This window comes from Apteryx mantelli, chromosome 6 (assembly GCF_036417845.1).
Source record: "Apteryx mantelli isolate bAptMan1 chromosome 6, bAptMan1.hap1, whole genome shotgun sequence".
Taxonomy (NCBI): domain Eukaryota; kingdom Metazoa; phylum Chordata; class Aves; order Apterygiformes; family Apterygidae; genus Apteryx; species Apteryx mantelli.
The window spans coordinates 38,113,717-38,136,834 of NC_089983.1; the positions used below are offsets into that span (position 1 = coordinate 38,113,717).

The 23,118-nt window shown below is 42.1% G+C and overlaps 1 protein-coding gene across 4 annotated transcripts in view; it reads right to left on the minus strand.

Moving 5' to 3' along the window:
* Window positions 1-23,118, minus strand: part of SEMA5B (semaphorin 5B) — a 278,169-nt gene that overhangs the window by 93,562 nt on the left and 161,489 nt on the right. For all 4 annotated transcript variants that reach the window (XM_067299307.1, XM_067299305.1, XM_013960654.2 and 1 more), the window contains exon 5: window positions 16,967-17,012. In XM_067299307.1, coding sequence (XP_067155408.1) covers window positions 16,967-17,012 — 46 coding nt within the window. The remainder of the gene's footprint in view (window positions 1-16,966; window positions 17,013-23,118) is intronic.

The following is a 23,118-nucleotide window of genomic DNA, read 5'->3' on the forward strand; positions in this document are numbered from 1 at the left end:
TCACAGCTTCAAAATCCTTTGTTATTTACTTGTATTACAGGAGCACGTAGAGGCATGAACTGAGATTGTGACCTTGTATTTCTTGGCAATATACAAACATACAGCGAGGAAAGAATTTCTGTCCGAGAGCACTTACAAGCTAAAAAGACAACACGGGCACACGGTAGGAGGGGAAAATCAGAAGCACAGAGAGGTCAACTGCCTAGGAAAAGCCACGGAGCGGGTCAGAGGCAGAGCTGAGAACTGAACTCCGCTCTCTTGAGGACTTGAGACAGCCTTGTCTAGCACAAAATGTGTTCTTAGCATTTTAATGCAAGCAGTATCACAAAGTGCATCCACTGAATTGGTGATGTGCAGAGGGAGCGGGTTTAGAGACTAGAACAACGGCCAAGACGCCGTGCACCCAGGTCCTCTCCTTCCTCTGATCCGCTCTGTCATCTTAGGGCAAGGCCACAATCTGTAACTTACAAAGAAAAAAACAAATTTGAGTTTTGGTGCTTTCAACTTCCATTTGTCCTACAGGGGAATCCATTAAATAACATAAGGTCTGTAAATCAGACACTCCCCTCTCTCTGCAGTGTCAGGTAGGAATTTACAACTCCAGACCATGCATTTCCTTATCTGAAAGGAGTACTGTATAAGGCTTAACAGATCGCGGTTTCTAAAGCATACCCAGATGGAAAGCACTGTGCAAGGTTTTATTATTAAGATAATTGTCTAAAGCTTTAGTAAAGAATATTTGATACCAAGTACTAAAAGTTAAAAGGTATTTTGCACAATAAATAATAAATACAGATAATCACGTCCAGGTTACAACCTTTACTTTTCAGCTCTTCGTGAATTTTAGGACACAAAGGACAGCTTATAATGCAGCAGCCAGCTCATCCTTGGAGAGGTAGATTGGCAACTTAAAATTCATGTTTGAAACACGCAGATTGATTTGCCAGTGCTTTATGCATCCTCTCAGTAACCCTAGTGTAAAAATATTTGTAATTCGATGCTAAATTCCACATAGAGCAGAATTCGCTTTTCTGCTAATTCTCTGTTAAAATTGAGCTTTTTTGACAATGAAGTTTTGAATTTTCTTTGTCTGTCATCCAAAACTGCCATTTTCACAGTAGTATCTAAGTGCCTAGGAGCTTCCATCATGGCCCAGGACCCCCTGCGCAAGCTTCTGCAAAAGCACTGAACATAGACAATCTTGCCAAGCGGATTATAAGCAAAGCATCACACACAGGACCTCAGGTGGCAACAGGCAGCGAAGCACAAAGAAACAGGGCAGCATAACCGCACAAGAGGCAAAGGTCTCAGCATACCACTGACATAACAGGTCTTCCGAGATGCAACGGGCAGCGTGGTAGAAAGCAAGAGGAGGAGGCACATGTGACCAAAGCAGGGAGAGATGCTGGCTTCACGGGCTGATCCAAAGTGGGGAGGACCTCTCATGAGAAGTGAGAGGCAGGCTGTGCTGTACATGAGCAGGCCCATGAAAGACAGAGAAAGGGGGAAACACTGGAAGGGTGCAAAGCCAGTGCTGACCCAGTCAAATAAGGAGCTCAGGATATATCTTAAGAGATGCCACACTTGGACAGAAGGGATTGTGGAAATCAAGAACGATGCCCAGATTACAGTTTTTAGCAACAGATCGGTTGCAGTGCTGTGCATAAGGGTAAAGAAAGAAGGAGTACATGTTCTGCTGCGGCTGTACGCTGAGCTTAGACTGACAGCTACATATTTATGCAGCAATGTTAGATGAACAGGCCAAGATATTACTTTGGAAGAAAGATACCACTCTGGAGAATACAGATAAAGATGGCATTGGATTTCTGTTTCCAGTATCTATTCTTTGTATTTTTCTCATTCAAAGCAAACAAAAACGTCAGTCTGTGACAATGATTTCATTTTGCTGATGATCCGCTTCATTTTGCTTGAAAGTACTGAGCACTACAATGATTTAGCTGCATGTATTATACGGGATGCTTATCTCTTTTAAAAAACAACCTAATCCATTCAATTTTTCTACTGCTTTTAAGTATGCAAATGCATATATTGGGCCAAATGCAAATTGATGGTCTTAGTTAACTGGGACATTCAGTATGAAAATTAAAAAAAGACCTTAAAGCACTTGCCTGTAGCCAGTACAGAATGAATGACAACATCCAGAACTGGAGAACAGCATGGAAGATGTTAGGGAAGGATGACTTATAGTGTTTCCTATTACTGAAGATCAAAAGCATACAGAAACTGAGACAAGGCTTTTAGCATAGTGGGTAATTAACATCCAGAGTGGAATTTGGTTTCTTGCCATGTCACATTCAACTTAGAGCTTATGACAACAAACATTTACTAAATGCACCAGAGATTACAAAGACATAAGATTATATGATAAATCAATAAATGAACTAATAAAGAGGTTAAAATATACTTATTCAGAAATGATTATGGAAAAATTCCACTGCAGTCAAGCCCAGGTCAGGAATATATGTATGGCCAATGCACACACTGTTGGGGTTGACACCAGACAGGTAGATACCCCGCAGCGCTATTTCTCGCACCAAAAGCACTATTTATTCTGCAAAGAACAGGTTTTGTATTCTTTTTTGCTTCAGTCACTACAAACAAGGTGCAACAAGCTATTTCTAAGAAGCGCACCAACGAAAGGAGTCACAGCAATGGTCACTGCTGGTAAAATGGAGGCAATTCTTCCTTTGAGGCCCCTCTACCGCCAAAAGATGTCCATCTCCACCCCTTTATGTTCCTTAGTGGAGTCGCCATTCAGAACTAAATCCCTCCTTCCTCTCTGTGGGCTCCACTGATGGATGTGACAAGACTTCTAAACAGCCTCCTCTTACTGTTTTGCACAATGATTTCTGGAATAGGAGGTTCAAAACCCCTTCCAATGGACCAGCCCATATTCAGTACAAAATCAATTTAGCATGGCTATAGTCTCCTTTGTATTTCTGCATCAAGCAAGGCAATTTTTTTCTCCTTCATTTTTTTGCTCTGGGTTTCCTTGCCATTGTGCCTCTTTGAAGCTTGCTCTTATGTAGAGATGTTAAGGGTTCCCCACTATACATGCTTTTCTTTTTCCACTTCTGAGGCAGACTGGACAAATCCTGCACAGTCAACCAAGTGCATTTTTGTGCACCCACATGAAAAGTTCAGCTACAAAAGCAATCTTCCTACATATGCTTCAAACTGAAAATGTAATCACTGAAGCACGTGTGAAACCTGTGTGTTACGAGCTTTCCAAAATAATTGGGAAAATCTTGCATTCTTCATTCTTCTTCAGGCTATATCATGAAATATACTTGTTTAGCATTTATTTGTTTACTTTGAGAAGGAGCTGAAATGAGTTGGAGAAAAATGCCCAGTTTGGGTCTGATTCTCCAAACTCTTAGTTTGAGGTTCAGGAATCAAAATCAGCACATCCTGCAGTATTAAAGGGACTAATGAAGAACTCAAGATGACGTTCTCACTGTTCTGTGCCTCCTGTTTCTCTTTAGGGAAATTGCATCTATTGCATTGGGGGGACTAATACTCTTTCAGATGACAAACACTGCAATATATTCTCTTTAAAATTGTATAAGAGGTTCAACATGGGCTTAGTCCTATCTTGGCTTGAAAAAAAGAGGGCAGCGTGCAATTAAACAAATAAATGTGCATGCAATTCAACTTATCCTATCAACATTCTTTTCTGGTTGTGCACTTAAGCTTGGTGTAGCGCAACCAAAAGGGAAAAAAAGGCAGTGGAAATCTTTAATTAAGTGAAAGATGCATTATTGAGACCAAATGAAAGCTTTGAGATTACTTTAATTAGCCAAGGCCAGTTTCGTGCAAGCCAGAGAGACTGGAAAAGTTTTGCAAGGCAGGCTGAAAACAGAGATCCCGCCTGAGCCTGCCTGTGCCATGGGGAACATAAGTGAAACCAGACTCTCACTCCTGCTCTACTCCATTTTAAAGTTTTAGCTTTTGAGACAGTACTTAAGAATAGAGGCAAAAAAAGCATTAAATCCTCCACTAAAAAGGAGTCTTTGTACTTTCCCTATTCAATTCAGCAGGCTTATATTTGAATTTCCATTTGTTTTACATATGTAGAGAAAGGATCTAGACCACTGCTCCTAGGAACTACGATTTTGACATGCATGGTGGTAGTACGTGGAATTCTCAGCTGCACTCTGCTAGGCATTTCTACACAAAATTAAATGACAATCCTTGCCCCAAAGAGCCTGTATCCTAGGGTTAAGATGAAAAACAACATGTGGCTGCAAAAACAGGCAGAAAGAACAAAAGGGAGGAAAGAGATGGCTGGTAAGTGCAGCCACAGAGCACACATGGGGCACAAGCAAATGTGGTGCAAGCTTCCCAGGGAAGTTTTTGGCAACGCACCTTGATTTTGACCTTTACACTCTCTGGCTTCTATGAGGTTTGGTGCTCAGCATCACAAACTGTCAGAAAATGTCATTTCTCATAAATCACTAATAACCAGGAACAAGTGGAACCTTTCAGACGTTACCAGGCAGGGCTGGAAAAGGAAGTCAGCAACAAAAAGTCCCCCAAGCTTCATAAACCAGTTTTCAGTATCTTTTTTATTGTGCTACAGCTACATTGTGCATTACATATCTGCTTTCCTCCACCAGGTGCCTAATGCTCTTGATAAGCTAATTACAGCCTTCTGCTTATTTCATGTCAAGCTTAACTCCCCAATCTGAGCCTAGCCTGCAATTCTGGCATGTTTTTCCTTAATCTAAGACCATCTGTGCTCCATCAGCAAGGAACACTTAAATACTGAGAAAGTGAAGACCCAACAGTGTTGAATTCCCCATACCCTCCCCCCAACTCATCTCCCCAGCAATTCCAGTTAAGTCTGAAACCAACATCCGTCCTGTCATAAATACACTGGAAAGCTCCGGGCAGGCTACATTTCTACCTCCATGACATGCAGCAACACTTTCAGTGGTCAGTGGAGAAACGACAGGCCAGACAGGACCTGAATCTCCTGGTTTCTTTACGTCTACATCTAAGGCTTCACTCTTCATATACAATCACATTGCTAGCGGTACGTGTGGTGACTGGAGTTCAGCACTTGATCAAAACAAAATCAAACACTTCTCTCAGAGAAACACAAGGAGCCAGTTTGGAGAAAAAGTGATGGGGTTGATTTATCAAGAGTCCAAAAGGTCTGTTTTCTCAAGCCTCGCGTTTATTGTTGCAACGCGGCAGTGTGCAACAGTTTGAATCAAAACAGGACTGCAACGTTACGGAAGACGGCTCTCCTCCCCGTCCCATCCCACCACCACAAGCTCCAGTGTTTCCAGCAGAATCCCCTCCTGCCACCCCAGCAGGAAGCAGTCCCAGTCTGCTGTGGCTGTACACAAGCAGAGTCCCACCGCTTCGCGAAGCATCTTTCCATCTAGCTTCTTCCAAAGGCTCGGAAACAGATGCCTTCAGACTCCCTGCTTGGTCTGTCACAGTTTGCCTTGCTTCTGCCTCTTCTTCTCCAACACCAGACGTCAGCACCTGATGCTCTAGTGAGCTCTGCCAAGCTTCATCTCAACAAGGAATTTATTTGCTCCTTCTACTGCAAAGACGACTCTGATGCAGTGTCTTTTATTCCTTCCGCCCAGCTCCTCTCGGATCTGTTCTCCAATCTGCACTTTCCTGCCAACTCAGGATTTATTTTCCAATTTCCTTCACTTTGAATCCTGCCCTTACATTCCCCCTGCCACCTGTCTCTTCCCTTACCTCTCTTCCAAAACACTTGTATTTAACCTCGACCAAGGTCAAAGAGTCTACACTAAGTTTTGAGAATATGCCTGATACTTAAGATAAGGGAATACAAAATGATTCTCCAATAGCCTTAATGCAGCATACTTCTTCTCTGTGCTTGTTCTGTCAACCTCATTCTTGGTGGCTCTCAGTGCTTTTACATTTATCTTTTCTTGAAAAAAAGCTTTTTCTCCCCTTGTTCTTAAATCCTCAGTAGCTGATCTCACAGCAAAAGCTACTAAATTTGTAACAATTACATTAGCCACATACATTTTCTCTCCTGTCACTGTGTTTACCACTAGTATATTTATGAACCATTGATCATTCCTTTCTCCCCTATGCATCAAAATCCTATGCTCTTAGGCAACTGCAGCTTGTCTCTCACTATGCCTAAGCTAACTCAAGAATTTTGTGGTCATTTTTAATAAAGCTCAAACCTCTTCTCTCTGAACAACCTCACAGCTTATTCAACTGGCTGCAGCCCCGTTATTCCTTGTTCATTATTTATAAGGAAAGAAAACACTCTCAAAAAGCTCAAAATCATGCTTTGTCTCCTTTCTGAAATGATTAATTAACAATTAAAATAATTTCTGGAAGTGTTTCAAATTTCTCACACAAAAATGAAATAGTGTTTTTATTAACCCCCCCCAACAATTCTTGCCAAGCTGTTCACTTTTTAAAACAATAATTTACATAGTTATTTGCATTTTAAGTATTTTTATCTGAAAGGGTAAGTTGTTAGTGCATTTTTCCCCTACCAAAACCCAGCTACATTAAAAGGTTTTCAGTTAAGAAGTTCACAAAAAAGAGTGAAAAACGGATTCATTTTAAACATGAGGACACTCTAAAATTGCATAATTACTTAAATAAAAACCAGAAGTGAAGATAACAACTGCTTAATATTACATGTACTATCAATCAGAGTGTAACAACTTTGCAACCTCATGATTAAGGCAACTCCACTATATTTACAAGTGCATATCTTTGTGTATAATACTCTGGCCTTACACAAAAAGCACTTTTAAGCCATATATTTCAAAGCACTTTAAAAAGACAAGTATCATTATCTCAGCTTTACATGTGGAGGAAAGAAAGCACAGAGCAGAGATGGCTGGAAACCACCTCACCTTACGCAGCTGTCTAATAATCAGGCGTCTAGTCCATGCTATCTAGGCTCTCCTTAGAGAGAATGGACAGAAATATGCAATTTTTCTGGACATTTCCTTTCACTGACTTCCGCTGACTCCCGTGCTTGGTCTCCTCAATCTCAGAGTAGTGCAGTGTCCACTCAGTCATGTTACCAGTAAAAACACACCGGATAGATAGAAAACATTGGTGTGGTCGCTTTTAGATGAAAGGAGCATTTCAGTGACCTAGGAAGTCTGTGAGAATGTTGTTCCTATTGAGCAGTCAAGTTGTGGGGGCGCCCAGCAACTCATTTATATCCCAGAGCCACACCATCTCACCCTTTCCAGAGGTGCTACCTAACTTTCCTTTCTGCCCATTAGCCACATTCAAAGTCAGAGCAGCCATTCCCTGACACTGCATCGCTGGAAGCTCACTCTCCCTTCTACAACCCTGAAGAAAGGCTTCTGAGCTTGCAAACTTGCCTGCCTCTATTGATCCTATTGGCAGGACTAAATGAAAGTGTTACCTGTTTCTACAAATCTCTGAAAGACCAAACATAACATGTGGAAGCATCACTTACCTTAAAAAATAGGGCTGGGGAGGTCTCCTAGCCCACCCCTCAATGGTTGTGTTCCACCACGGACAGTATTTGGCCAGTTCTTCCCTGACCATTAGCTACCTCCCAGCTCATGCATTCCCAAGAAACCTCCACAGTACCTCAGATCTGCATCTGTGTGAAGACTTTGCTTTGATATGGAAATTTGCAGGGCTTCAGCTGGCACCACAGGCCCTGTGGATCCTCTACCCAAACTTCAATTATGCAGCAAAACTGGAAAAAACACCTCCCACTAGATTAGTTTCTTTTGGGGCATCCTCTCCCTCCAGTCCTACTGTCCTTGCTCCTGCTATGATGACATCTTCCTCCAGTCAAGGCAGCTGGAGAGGTCGCAGGCATAATCAAGTTGGGACCTATTTACTCTTCGGTCCTCACGGGGATCGTGCTTTCTTGTGTTCAGCCTGGGGAAGGTAGATGAAACCTTTGAGCCCAAAGCTATTTGAAGCTGTGCCTGCCATGCCGAGATAGAATCGATGTCCTATGGGAGTGATGAGCAAACGGTTCCCATTTCTGCTCCCTAGCTCTGGATTTACCGTAACGGCTGTGCAGTGACTGTGCTAGTGACTCTGCTGTATAGCTCCAGGCTCCTATAATCTCCTTAGTATTGCTCATTCCGAACTCTTACATCTAAAAGAATCTGTAAAACACACATCAGCTAAACTGTTACTAACAGAAAAAGCAGGATTATTTATCCAGGGAAAAACCACACGCAGTGACATGAAGTGTATTTACTATAAAATAATTCTTTTTTCTTTTCCAAGAGCTCAATAGTTGGTTTTAAAGGAAACACATGAGGTCATTTACAGGCCCGTCTTAGAGAGGTGCAAATCAATAAATGGTGATTTTTTATTCTCTCATTATAAATGACTGGATGCTATCAGGGTCAAACTTAATCCTGTGCAGAGAGCCAGTGCAAGGCACATGAATCATTTAAATCTCTCTTAAGCTCTGCTTTGAGTGCAAAATGTAGATATTTCCCTGCATTCTCAGTCTCAAAAAAAAGTTGCCATTTTTTTTTACAGTAATTGGCCCCAATACTCCATTGTTTGTCTGGAAAGAGGCCGTGCTTTGTATCATTGAGGACTTCTCCTCCTTCTGACTTCCCAGCACATGAAACTCAGCTCCAGTGCCAGGGAAGGGACAGGGCGCTGCGTCCCAGGTAGGAAGCGCACTTTATTGCGATAAACCGCAGCGCTGGGAGGTGATAAACCGCAGCGCTGGGTGCAGCAGGGTGCCCCAACCTCTCCCCGGCGGGGTGATGCCATCCATCGGCTCCGCTGGTGGGCAGCTCACCATCTACGCAGCCCCGGGCTGGCCAGGCAGGCCAGACGCTGCGGGACGTACCGCCGTCTCTCTCTCTGGGAGAGCAGGAGGCAGGAGCGACCGCGTGAACCTTGCGCTCAGCGTGTGAAATTCAATAGGTCGCCATTGCCACATCGATTCTTCTTAGGCGAAGGTGCCGCACCACCCCGTCCTGGGTTAGAGCCTCCACTGATGACCGCATTAGACCGCTGTAATTTAGACAGGAGTGACTACAAAATACTTCCCCCGCCTTGTGACGAGCCAGGGTTCCCAGCTACAGAATAAATCTTTCCTCGTGTCTATGAATACCCCACATCCCTAAAATAATAATAATAATAATAATAAATCAGCCTATTCTTATATAAATCTCTGCCAGCATGTCAATTTAGCTATGGTTGTAGCCTGCAACAGGAGGCTGATTTGCCTCCCAGGAACATCTGCAGAGCTGGTTTTGTTGACAGCAGCAGACAAATGCGTGTGTTAGGGAAGGGGAGAGTCAGGGCACAAGCACACGGAATTCTCCTAAAGTCTCCTGGAGCCGGTGGAATGGGAAGCCTCACACAGAGAAAAAAGGGCAAATATGCTAAGCAGAATATGTTTTGCAAAGATACAGAAGCAACACCGGTTATAAGAAATGAAAAGTCCAAGGGAATTTTTTCTCATTTTCCTTCTTTTTTTCTCACTGTATAAAGGATGTTTAATGGTCCTGACTATAAGTTGCAAGGAATAACAACATTAGTCTTCATCCCCTACACATAAAATGCCTGACAGGTTTTTATCAAATAAAAAGCCCAATATGCCACTGTTATCAGTAAGTGACTTCAGCAGCTAATTAAATTCTCGGTTTCTGAGTCCTGTTCATAATGTTTGCTGACAACGACCAAACCCCCCGTAGTAATTCCAGCATTTAGGTGAGGCGAGGCAGGGAGGGAGGGAATGACAAGTAACACGTTATGCGGGAGAGCAGGCTGACAATCCACAGCTGGCAGTCATCACGGAAGCCTCACTCGCACCCTGGGAGTAACAGGCTAGAGCCCCTCCAGGCGTAAATCAACTCCACGGCCGTCGCCGGCTCCGAGAAAGTTGCCCTGTTTTATGCCAAGGAAGAATCTAAACTGGTGTAGCTCCTGAACCTCCTATATACACTGTACGGCCCTATAGAAATGATCCACCTATGTATGTGTGTATGTACATATATATGTAACATAATATATATGTAAATATATACATGAGATCTTCCTATACCATGCCTAACTGCTCACTTTTGAGGGCAATCATATTGATTACGACTAGACGGAGCACTCTGAGCCTGTTTAACAAACTCATTAATGCACATATTGAAATCTAGTCTCACTCAGTAGAGCATGCAAGCATGTTCTTACCTTTGACAGTTCTCAAAGGAAAACAGGCATTTATTTAAAGCTAAACATGGGCTTAAAAGCTTTGCTGGATATAAATGGACTCCTGAGCTGGTTAATTCCGACAGACGGGACATGGTGTTCAGAAATCACTCAGAATAAGGAGTGTGACAAGAGATTTGCTTCCTCTGCTCTCTGAATATCAGCCGATGAGTAACCTGTACCAATATATCAGCACAAGGGTTGCTCCCAAATGGCTGGGGCCAGAGCCTTCAACAGAGTACAGTTCCCTGCAGCAAATAGGTGGAGAAGTGCATCCTTAGAGGACCAAGTGTGACCTTCAGACATGGTCATCTCCAGCTGGACATGCCTGTTTTCTCCACCCATCTCCCTCTGCACATCAAGATTTTGAAAAACCCGGAATTTCCACCAGGCTCTTAGATAAAGCCTGGGAAGGGAGACCTGCACCTGAATGTTGCAATCTAGCTCCTGCTCTATCACTTTAAGGAAGGGTATATTCAGGGAGTAGATTTGATCTGGGAACCTGAAACCATAAGAATAAAAAGCTGAATTTGCCAGAAAGTTTGTTCAGCCGATATAGGCTTTATTATGGAATAGCTTTAAACCTCTAGGCTGAGGGTGAGGGGTTTTAGGTGCAGCTTTGGAAGGTGATTTATGAATAGATTTATATGTTAATCTGTTAATAAAAAATGTAGCATACTGATAAAATATGTGACAATCATAACTCAGCTATGAGCCACATATTAAGACTGCATCTGCTCTAGTAGAGGTTTTGATTATGTTTTCAGATGAAGGAACTGCATTGGCCTAAAAATAAAGAAGTAGATGTTTTAGCTAGAAATACGTACCATATAATTCACAGAAGTATCTGGGAATCTGCATAGAAACAAATAATCAACTGCTTTTAAGAAAGTGACTTTTGGGAAGTGAAGCTTATTCCTGACCATTTCAAAACAGAGTTTCTGTCGTCCTGTGGCTCAGTGGCACATAAAGCTATGCAAAGTATTCTCAGTCCTCCCCAAAATTACTCCCCAAACTGGATTTTAAATAGCACGATAATCTTGACACTCCGGCTTGATTCCATAAACAGGTATCTTCAGCAAACTCGGGCCTGCTTTCGAACACCCTTGGGTTTACCCTGCCATATCAACATGCGGGGTCCTCCTCATTTCGGAGAGGAGAGTTTGAGAACGGGAACGGCTCTGACTCAAGGCCGTTTCTGCAAAAAAATATCTGAAACACAATATGTTTATTAACAAAACACAGGGAGCCAGCAGGGAGATTTCGGGCCTCCCAAGCCCCAGCCTGGTGTCTATCCAGCAGGACACACTGTCTCTCCCTGTCTCGGGTGGACGTAAGATTTATCTCTTGTTTGTTAGTTTGCTAATGAGTGCCAGCGCTTTGTGAACATATTCAGAATCCTTAAAATTTCATGGTGAAGTATTCTCCCCCTGAAAGATTAATAGAGTGACAATTTGGACTGTAAACTGTATTATTCATTGCTCCCTGTTAATTTTGTTCACCATATTTTATTAACTATACAGAAAAACACTGAGAGTCAAACTCCACCACCACTCCTCACACTTTTATGTACTTGCAGAGCGTGTTTCTCATCAGCACACACAAACGTGGCACTACCGAGCCCTAAATAAATAGAAAATAATGCGTTTAGTGCTCAGTTTGATTCAAATCGCAAAATACAAAACAGGTTCCTTTTGTTGCCGCGTGACATATTTAGAACCGCTAGGCGAGTTTTATTAACTACACTGTTGATAGGTACTATTGATTTACCAGTGATCATGCCACAGAGTTAAAGATCCCTTCAGGGATAAGCAGGGAGGGATGTGTGACTTCAGGAGAAGCCGCTGAGTTTACGAGCGTGATCTTTGCAGCAGGGATGTTTCTGCTTCTTTGATTAAGAGAGGAAAAAGTGAAGCGGGGTAAAACTGCCTTCACTGGAAATGCACTGGGTGCTTAGCTGCAGTTCATCGGCTAAAGGACCATTTCGTCCCAACTTTAGGTCTGAAAAAACACCCATGCCAAAACCCAGTGATATCAACAGAAAGGAACTGGTTTCATAAGCTTCCATAATACGCTCTGTCTCTAAACTTGGCCTAACTCAAGAGGACAAATAATTTGTTTCAGAATTGTTAATTAAAGAATATTTTATTTTTTGTGTCTTTCTTAAAAGATGAGACAGCTTACCTCTTCCAAACATCTTGCAATAGGCGCATGCATTTATTCCGTCATATTTTGTTAAAATATAGTGTACCTTTAACAAAGGGAATACATACTCTCAGAGTATGTGTTTTTAAATACTATTATTAGCCTAATATAACATAATTGGTCAGCAAAAAAACCTCACAGGGCTGGTTAGGAACTTTTTCAGAAGAGATATTCTGTTAAAACAAATAACTGAAATCAAAGCATTTTATGAAGTCCTAACAGTTTCTTTTAAACTTATCAGAAGAGAGCCCAGAAGGGACGCTTGGGTCTAGAGGGAAACTTCTGGTCACAAACATAAAGGAAAGGAAAAAATATACCACAAACAAACCAGGTCAGTCTCTTGAGAGCAGAGAATGTACATTCAAACCCTCCGTCTGCTCAGTTCAGATAATGACTTGACCTAGAATATTTGCATCCCAAATAACCATGTATCTATCTCTTTCTCTTTCAGATTTCACAAATACGTCAAAAAGTCTTGTTTTCATCTCAGTGCAAAATATCTTGACATCTATAAAAGGTTTTGGAGATGAAAAAAATCATTTCCCATGTAGTTCTAGCAAGATCTCTAAATTCCAGGTAAAATCAGGGTGAACGGGGAGTAGGCACTACACTGGGATTTATGAAATGCCTGCCAAGTAGCCTGCTTTTAATGCACACCGGAGAGTAGCATTCCTTGGTAAGAAGTCCTAATCAGCATACTGCATTTTTTTTAATTTGCTCAAAGGCTTATGTTTTTAAAATGACCCTTCCACCTACTCTATTAATTACAAAGTCCAGTATAAACCAGACTTTTCTATGGCCTCAGTGTGAAATCTGGAGATTAGGAGCTAACCTTGTTTCAGGCTCATGCATAAATTAAACAGCATGTGCTCCAAGTGCACATCATTTCAAAAATGTGTTCTATAAAATGTCTAATATTTAGAGCTCATAATGCATACAAGAGGTCAGTTTAAAAGATGGAGATAAAATATTGCACGGATTCTGTTTAAAAGATTAAGAACAGTATCCATTTTAAAACTATTATTTCCTGACTGCTGCAAGAATTTTAATGCTACATGTCAAGGTTTCAAAAATTATCAGGTGCTTTTGGATACCCCACCTGGAGCATCTCAAAGACACTGATTTTCAGAAATTCTCTAACAAGGTGCCTCAATTTTGGCAAGAATGACCAAGGCAAACAAAAACACAAGTGACCCCCAAAATACTTTGGCCCCAATTTCCTTCAGCATATTGAGATTTAACCAAAAAAAATTCTCACAAAATATCAATCACCACCAAAGATTTTCATGCCACTAAAACTCATTTTCAGAAAGGTTTCTCAGATCCGGAATGGAATTTCTGAAGCAAATTTCAGAAAAAGAGAGAAAAAAAGAACAACATAAAAAAGTTTGGATGTTCTCATTCTCCATTTCTCCTACTGGAGTAGGAAATGAGCTTGTTCTGCTTCAGCTCCTGCTCCGCTCCACCCCCGGGGTCTCACGTAAAAGCTCAGTGTTACAGTTCTTGGAGAAAAAACCTCAGCAGAACCAAAATAAAATTCGAAGTCAGGAGCAAACTTTGCCACAGGGTAGAGTAGCAGGGACGAAAGTGCTGGGGAAGGAATTCAAGATAAGGAGCTGGAAGCCAGGAAAGGAAAAGAAAAGACCCCTTTACTAAAGTATAACATATTCCAAAAACTGACACATCCTAAGAAAACACTCTGTGAATCTACCTCTTTTCCTCCCCTCCCCTGAAATCTTAACCTCTCTAGAGGGTAATGCTATCTTTTTATACGGCTCTTATCCAGTAACTTGCCCACATAACATTAAATCTTGTCTTTGAGTCTACTGAAATTTCAGGACTAGAGTTCTGTGTAACAAATTCTTGGGAGTAATTTCTTATTCCAACTACATGGAATGGCTACATGATAATACAGAGCCTTCTTTTCTGTGGAGATTACAAACTTAAAAATTTATAGTAATGGCAGTCCAAGACAGATCCAGAAATAATACCAGAACTTTAGTTGCTGGAACTGAAGACTCTTAAAATGTATTTTCAGGAGTGACAGTCTTACAAATACATCCTTGAAGTCAGTGGAGAATTCTTGCTTATCTCAATGGGTTTTATACTGAACCTAAATGAAAGCCATCCACAATCATTCAACAGGTAGAAGGAAAGAGCACAGTCTTTTAAAGTCTGAGATTCCAAAGCCTTTCTAAAATCAGAGAGTAATGACATGGTTAACACTGATCTTGTGATATGTGATAGATATAAAGAGGATTATAATCCAGAAAAAGAAGAATTTATTCCTATCAAAAAGCAATGAATAAAGTAATGCTGTGATGAAAAACTTTATGGCTTGCTCAGTGGCAGGAAATATTCATTTTCTGGTTAAAAAAAAAAATAACTGGAAAGGAAAACATGCACTATGTAGAGTGAGCTAGTAACTGTACCCATTACCAAAAGAGAGACTAAAGTACTACAATCACTGTGCTAGCAAACAGTGGCACAGGGATATTGCCCCAGAGAGATGCTGTTGCCACTCTCACTGAAAAGGCAATTAAGAGTTGTTTCCTTCAATGGAGATCTTTAAGCTTTACCTAACGCTGCTGTAGAGGGAAGTATTCCTCCCACCGCCAAGCTCTGCCCCCCAACCAGCATGTCCTGCTGTCTTTGTAAACCATGCTCCCTTGTTCTCATGAAAGTACAAATGTGAGGGAGAAGATATCTGCCAACACAATCCTGCACCTTCAAGCAATTTAGCACCACTAGCAACCTGAAGAGTAAGTGCCATGAACAGAAACAAATTAGACTCACAATCCCAGAAAGAAAACCTACCCCAAATCAGGCCTAACAAGATCTGTGCTATATTTTAGTTACAAACACAAGGAGACAGAAAACATCCCAAATTAGCATTGGGATTACTTCTTAAACTGCATTCTCACCTTCTGTTCTCCTTCCATAGATCTAACTGCAAATTCCTTGCATTTCTTGTCTGGCTTTCTGATGTGATCTTTAAAATGATGCACAGCGAAGGGAAGGCGGGAGGGGGTGTCTCTAAGCAGCATCGTGTGCTTTATGGAGACAAGCCAAGTAGCTACTTAGGCAACCATTAGGTCGGGAAACAATCACTTCCATCATTCCCAACACGTGTGTCAACATAATTCCATGCTCTCTTTGTCATGCAAAAAGTCTTGGCAAAGTGGCCGGATACACCCAGAAAGCAGGAGCAAACTAAGCTCATTATGTTAACCGGAGATCCCACAGCATCCTCCAGTCCCATAAAAGGAGACTTCCCATTTTTTTCTGCAGAGTAGGAAAGGAAACTCGCTGCAGTGAAAAGGGCCCAAGCTAAGCCTGACTTCAGAGCTGTATATGGGATATTCAGAGCTGGGTTTGGAGGAAGGGGCTCCCTCCTCCGACAAGCACAAGAGGCTGTGTTAGGCAGTGTGGTAACAGGCATTGTGGAAGGTATGGCACCTCGCGTAACTACAGAGACTTCCCTCTCCTGTGCGCTTGCTGGAACCCTTCCAGCCGTGCTAGTACGGCTCTGCAAAGGGAAACTCCTGCCAAATGGGAGTATCAGCTTCTCTAGCTCTTCATTGTTGTCATTGGTAACTCCAGACTTTGTTTTCCCTTTAAAGAAAGATTCAATGCATTTTACAACCATTAAACATCTTTTCTCCTCTCCATCTATACTTGTGTCTCCTACTAACAGCAAAAGGCTTGCGTACATGGGAACGGCTGGCAATACTAGCCTAATGGCTTGTTTGCCTGGTCGGATACTGGAGGAAGGCCCTTCCATCTGTCTAAAAAATACTGAATACATCTTTGGTTCTATAGCAATCACAGAAGATAGTAAATACTCCAGAGTATATGTATTTATTTACTTAAAGTGGGTTTTTTACTAACAATTTTTGCTGCATCTTTCAATTCCAGATTCAGTGCAATAGGAGAAAAGTCCTAATACTGCTGGATATTTGCAGGGCCTTTCAAACTTCATCTGCTTTGCCCCCATTCTGCTATGGGTAACATACATTTTGCAACCAGTTTTGCCTCCTGAATGCTTGCAAGTTCGGTCTTGTTTTTAGCAATGCATTCAGCAAAACTCAGCTCTTCAGCAGTCCGTGTTCAAAAGGGCCAACAAAGGCTGAAAACGAGGACAGACAAGAATAGTAAAAGCTTTTCCTACATGTTGCTGACATCTCCTCTAAAGAAAGACAAGGATTTCTTTTGATTGTTGTGTTTAAGCCTGTACCAACTATTGGTCACACTACCTGCTTTGTTCCTTTAAGATGTCATATTTTTGGCACAACCCCTTACCACCCAAACACTCAGGAATGAAGAGCAGGGTGTTGTCCAAATGGGCAAGTGTAGAAAAGCCCTTCCCCCAGCATTATCTTCTGAATGGGAATAAGCATCTGATTTTGACTTTGTTCTTCTCCCTGCTCTGTCACTCTGGGCACATTTATGCTCTACAGCCTTCTGAAAACATACATCAAATATTACAGAAGCAAATATTACATTAGCAACTCAAATAAAACAAGAGAGTAAAATGTGAACATACCTGAATAAGAGAAACGTTGTGCAGACTAAGTCTGAAGAGGTAGTTCCTGCATAAGCAAGCAGAAGAAATAAAAATTGTTAGGTTACCCAAAGAAGGGAGGGGAAAGTTATAAAACGAAGTCATAGTTTTTGGTTATTCATTTGTATGGGCAGTGAGCTCTCCTTGGACTCCTCTCCACACAATGCAAAGATATTAAGATGCCCCTTTTCATCTGTGTCTTAATGAACCTCATAACAAAGCTCTGAGCAAGTCTGGAGCAAAATTTTCCAAACCTCATAATGGAGGCCCACAATGAAATCCCAGCAACACAGAGACTGCTTCTAAACCCTCAGTGGGCTTTGGTTCAGGCCCTGTAGGGGCTGTGCTCACATTTTTCTTTTTTCATACTGAGAAGTCTGGAGTTGGACAGAAGCCAAATGGAGCAAAGCTGACTCCTGTAGTATGCTCCCCACAAGCGCATCCTTGTAGATGCTCCCATCAAGGACTTTGTGGGAAAGGAGGAGAAGAGGACAGATACTTCTCTGCACAGAAAACCATCAGGGAAATCAAGGCAGTGACTGCAGATACTCCCAATCCTCCTGTCATCACATCTCCACAGGCAAAGCAAGGGAATTCCTGACAAGTCACTGTTGCGTGAGATACCACACATCAGTTGAACACCTGTATCTGTCCTTCTGCATGTTCTTATCCCATCACAAATAGGAGGGAACATGCATTTGCATAAACATCTATGGAAGGAGCTTAGTTAACAGGATTTGACTCATATTTTTGCTTGCTAAGACATTGCAGCTATCAGGAATCAGCTGACATATACTAAGCCATAGTGACTTGACTGTGTGCTTGAGGCTTTTGGCCATGTCTAACTTCATATTTTTGCATCCCATCTGTCAGGGGGTGTGAAGAGCTGTAATCCCTTTCCAGCATCCCTGTCACCACAGTCTCCCAGAGAAGATGCATTTGTGTTATACCAGGTGAACTATGTTTTTGGAGGTGGTTCTATTTTAACAGTATGAAGTGCAGCTTGACGATATAGCTTCATTCACTCTAGAAGTGCCAATATACCAGCATTTCCCTACTCAGCAGGAAAACAGGTTTCAGTCCTATGTCAATGGGAAGTCAGTGGAAAGCTCCTATGGCAATGAAAAAGTCCTAAGGACTCTTCTGAAGAGCTTTGTTTAGAGTCTGTAGTCAGCAGCACACTCTGCCCAAGCAAAGAAAGTTATTCTAACTTCCACGCACAAGAATTTTATATTATGTCACAATGACCACTGCAAGGCATGAACAGTTCTTCCTTCTTCTCTTATCTCTTTTATATATCACATAAGTCATAACCACAGAGCTGTCTATATATTTTGTCACGATTCTATAAACAGATTTAAGGGTTTCAACCACTGGCAGACTGTCTGTAAAGAAAGATCGCAACGAAGATTATGAGGAACTCTGGAAGTCAAGCTCCTGGGACCAGATCTTCAGCTGATGTAGCTCTAATTTGCACCATCTCTAGCCTAATCTGTACTGGGACCACTTACCCAGAGAAGAATGAGACCCATTAGCAATACCTGGACAAAATATATCAGTAATATGTAATGTAAGTACGCAGAGAAGTACATACACAAAATCTCCATCATCTCTCCTAGTCCAATCTCCTGAGATCCAGCGGTTCTTTTGTATTCTGAAACCACACTCCTTCTAAAAGTGCTGCCTACCCTTCCAGGTAATTATTTATTAACTCTTTAGCATCAGGTACAGACTTAAATATTCTGTCCTGCTGTGTGCAGCAGACTGGAGGCATCAAGCATACGTATAACTAAGATCTCAAAATGGAGGGAAATTCTCATCCAGTGACTGATTTGACTTAGCTCCTTTAGAAAAGCACACACTACTCTCATCAAAATACTAATGCATTTCCAGTATATAAGATATCATGGAATAATCCTTGTCCTGGAGGAGTTAAGTTTGTCACAGGCCTCTAATCTTACAACACTCTAAGGAGAAAGTTCTTGTAACTAGGGACTTGAAGTTGCTATCCTGTTGTTAAGCATGCTATTTAAATGCATTGATTTTGGAAGTCTTATAACATAGATTCCAGTTCCTTGTTTTAGTCTTGTAAAAAGCTGGACAGTTTGACTGAGTAATAAATTTTAATATTAGGGTTTTTTTCCCTGGTAGCACCGCGGAGCAAATTCAACCAGAAAATCTTTAATGGAAGAGACATATCTAAAGGACACGATTTTCTTTGCGCTCAGCCAAAATAGATGCAGATGGGAACAGTGTCCATTTAAATAAAGACAGTCTCTGTCCTCTCAGTGACTGCTGTGTAGCGCCTGAACAACGCATTAGCAGTGAGATCACTCAGCTGGCTGAGACCTGAACCAGGCAGAAGAAACACAGTACTAACGCTAGTCGCACAATGATCTTCCAAAGACCTCATACTAAACTCAACTCTCCAAGTCCGACCTTATGGCTTTCTGGCAGAAAGGGGGGTTTCCCCTTTATTTTTCATCAGCTGGCCTCACCTGGCATCTGCACAGCCACTGGCAGTTTCTCTTGGTTTGTTTGATCCTTCGCACATCTCATCAGCAGTAATATGACCACCAGCGGCCAGACTAGGCTACCAGAGACCCCTCTGGACTCCAGTTGGCCTGCCCAGCTAGAACTGACTAATCCTTAATTAATAACATGCTCTTTTAACCGTGTTGGTTCTGCAAGGCCACACCAGGAGTAAAATGCAACAGGGGAAGATCTGCTGAATAAGACTGTGCCGTTTTTATGAATTGCTTTTTAACTGTGATTTCAGTCTGAGAATGAACAATGTCTCTGAATGACAGGCATGGTTTATTGTACCTAGAATTGCCCCATTTGTGTCCTTTTTTTCTGCTCATGTTTGAAGTTATGTCTGTTTAATACCTTGCTGAACTATAATTTAAAGCAGCTGTAAGAATAGGATTAAGAAATACATAAGCACACTGAGATCTCTGCATGAATGGATGAGGTGCCTTCTTGGTCTTTTCTTTTTTTTCCTCCCATTTTGTCTTCTCAGTAAATGCTGGCTAATTCCTTTCTCTTTTAAATTAAACCCACCTGGAATAGGCCAGAAGAGCAATTGCTTGGTGCAAACAGCTATTCTATTAACCTCCTGCTCCAGTATAAAAAACTAGTGCCCAAACCTGGAGGGATGGAACAATCTTCTTATTCACTTTCTGTCCTAAAAGGTCACACAACTTTGCTGCATGATATTAAAACAGTAACTTTGTTTCATCCCAGTGTTGGCTGCATTTCAGCCATCTCCAGACCAAGAGACTACATTCTTTTAAGTACTCTGGGATAAACTGTATTATACACAGTGTAAGGTGCCTCAAACTGCTAATTATTACTACTACTAATATTATTCAGGAACCTCAGTGCATTTCTTAAAATACCCATGTTAATAATCCCTGACATCTCAGTCAGGACTGCAGCTTTATTACATTAGACAGAGAGTGGGTTGGTGGTGGTTCCTTCATGGAGCGATTCACAGCAGAAACCTATTTAAACAACTTGAGGGTGGATCCTCTCCCTGTCTCTTATGATTGCAGGGGGATATTAGCCCCAATACAGGCATACAAAGTTTGCTGCTGTAAAGACCTCCTGCTCTATACAACCTAATCTTGAAGAATTTGCCATCTAAACAGGTAGAGAAGAGTGAAAAAGAGACATCATTCTCGTTTCAGTTTAAAGCACAGAGTAAGAAACTTGGCCAAGGTCACAGAGGACATCTGCAGCACAACCAGGAGCTGATCTCCTAGTCCATTAGCCAGTGCCCTGGTTAGGAGAAAGACTGTTCCCCCAAGTTGGGGAATAGCATTTAAGCCTGTGCTGAAGTGTCATTTACACTCCTGGAAATTGGGTATACACTCAAGTACTCTGGGCCCTCTCTCCTGTTCTGCCTACGGGCAGAGCCAAGCTACAGTACAAATCTTGTAGATGAAAGTATTTGTTAATTGGCTTTGTAACTTGTATTTGGCTGCCTTGTAAAATGATTAAGCACTCACTGTGCCTGGTACCACAGTGCAGGCGTACCAGCCACCAGGAGAGCAGCTGAGATGTGTTTAAGAAAGGGCGGAGGAATATATCCACCTAAATCTGCTTGCCAATGAAATTCCCAAGTCAAAGCTGCTTATTAAGAGTCCGTTTCATACAGCCAAGCACACCTTGGATGAACTTTGTGATGTGATGTCCATGCACTTGTTCACACATCACCCGGCCTTGCAGCAACTCACAGTGAAGACAAAATGTTTCATCTAAAATGCTACTGAGCAACAGAGCTACAAGAAACACTATGCCTTTCCAATGGGAAGCCGCATAATTAGAGAACTGCAATAAAAGCTGAGACTCTTCCTCTAAGGAGTTCAGAAATTATAAGGGCTGCAACATGCTTCAGACAGCCTACAAACACGCTCCTTCCCAGCTCTGAGCAAAGCCCTTTTTTCAGGCACTACATCTGTCAGCACTGCTCTTGCTGATTAAAAGATGCTTCCTTCTAATTAAAAAGGAGCGTGCTTTTCAGTTCAGTTCTGCTGTAGTAGATCAGGAGGAACTTCCCTGCAGCTGATGGATTGAACAGGTTTTGAACAGGTGTATATGAATGTTTACCTAGCTTCAGAATCTTTTTTTCTATTTAATGAGTAAGGTTTGTTCACATTTCCCACTGCCGTCTCCCCGCCACACACCAAGGAGGTGGGGTAACCTGTCTGTGCTCCAGCACAATCCCTGATAGCGATGTGAAGCTACAAGATCCCCTAACACAGGACATTACTGGAACCTTTCTGGACTTCAGCACACACAGATTATCACTCAGCAGTACCTTACCTTACCCTAGCTGTTCTATATCACTACAAGACATATATATCTACTTGCATGTTCCCGCTTTCCAGCATCTTATAGTAGATGCGGGTAGCTTACCCCTGCCTCATGACAGGGCAGGCTACCTCAAGCACCCTCTCCGTACACAGACAACTACCCTGGAAGTAGAAACACAGCCAGCAGAAGCTGATAGTAGCGTTTGATCATGCTAAAAAAACATGGTTGGAGAGAGCTGAAGAGGATTGAGTGAAGAGTTGCTCTCCCCTTTTGGGGCTATTATCGCACTGAAACAGCCATCCAATACAGCTTAAGTGAGATACTGGAGGCTTCAAGTATGCTAGTGGGGCTCTGGGAAGATACTTCCCATGCTTGTGCTACAATCAGGTGCCAGGTCTACAACAGGGACTCACAACTGTCAGTGTAGATAATAAGAAAAATAATTAACAGAACAGGGTCCTCTGGGTGATGTGAAACAAGACATGGAATTATGCCTGTGACAAACCTAACGCTCCCTCCTGGCACTCTCCTAGAAGCCACGTCCTAGGGCCGAGCCTCGGGCTAGGAGCCAGGAGGTCCTGTCATCTCTTCCTATCTTTGCTTCTGGAGACCTTAAGTATACTTTGTACTTCCACAGTACGTTACAAACATAGCTTACTCATGCTTCCCAACTCCCTGCGAGCTGGTTAGTATCATTCCCTCTCTTATAATAATGGGAAAATGAGCCAGAGAAACATTAAATGACCTTCTCCAAAGCGCACAGCAAGTCAGTGATGGAATTGAGATCAGACCCCAGGGCTCTTGGTTACCAAATTTCAAGCTAGATTAAAGCATAGTGCCTCTATGGAGGTCCAGCTGTGGCTGAACTTTTCAGATGGTTATCCACATTTCTGAACAAGCCAGCTGTCCCAGGAAACCCCGCTTCTGAAGGGTGATTCTGGCCTTTGCTCTCAGAAGGAGTTAATTACATGCTTGTTCCATAGTGTGATGTGATGATCCCTTAGCAAATGCTGCGCCAGTGATTCATTTGAAGGGCCTGGCATACAACTGCTGGAGAAAGGTGGTAAGCCAGCATCTCCCTTACAAGCTGGAACCTTATTCACCAGTAATTTTGTTTCTATTGAAGAAAAACTTGTCCAGTACATCATTCTTTCTTAAAAATCAATAGACGTTCAACAGAGAACCATACTAAATGGCACACAGTGATATGATGCAGTTGCCATATGAGCAATTGCTTTTCCCAAAGCAACATTTCTCTGTGATAAATCTTGCCAGAGCTGGAGCAGCATCCTCTTAAAAGAGGCTCTTCTGCA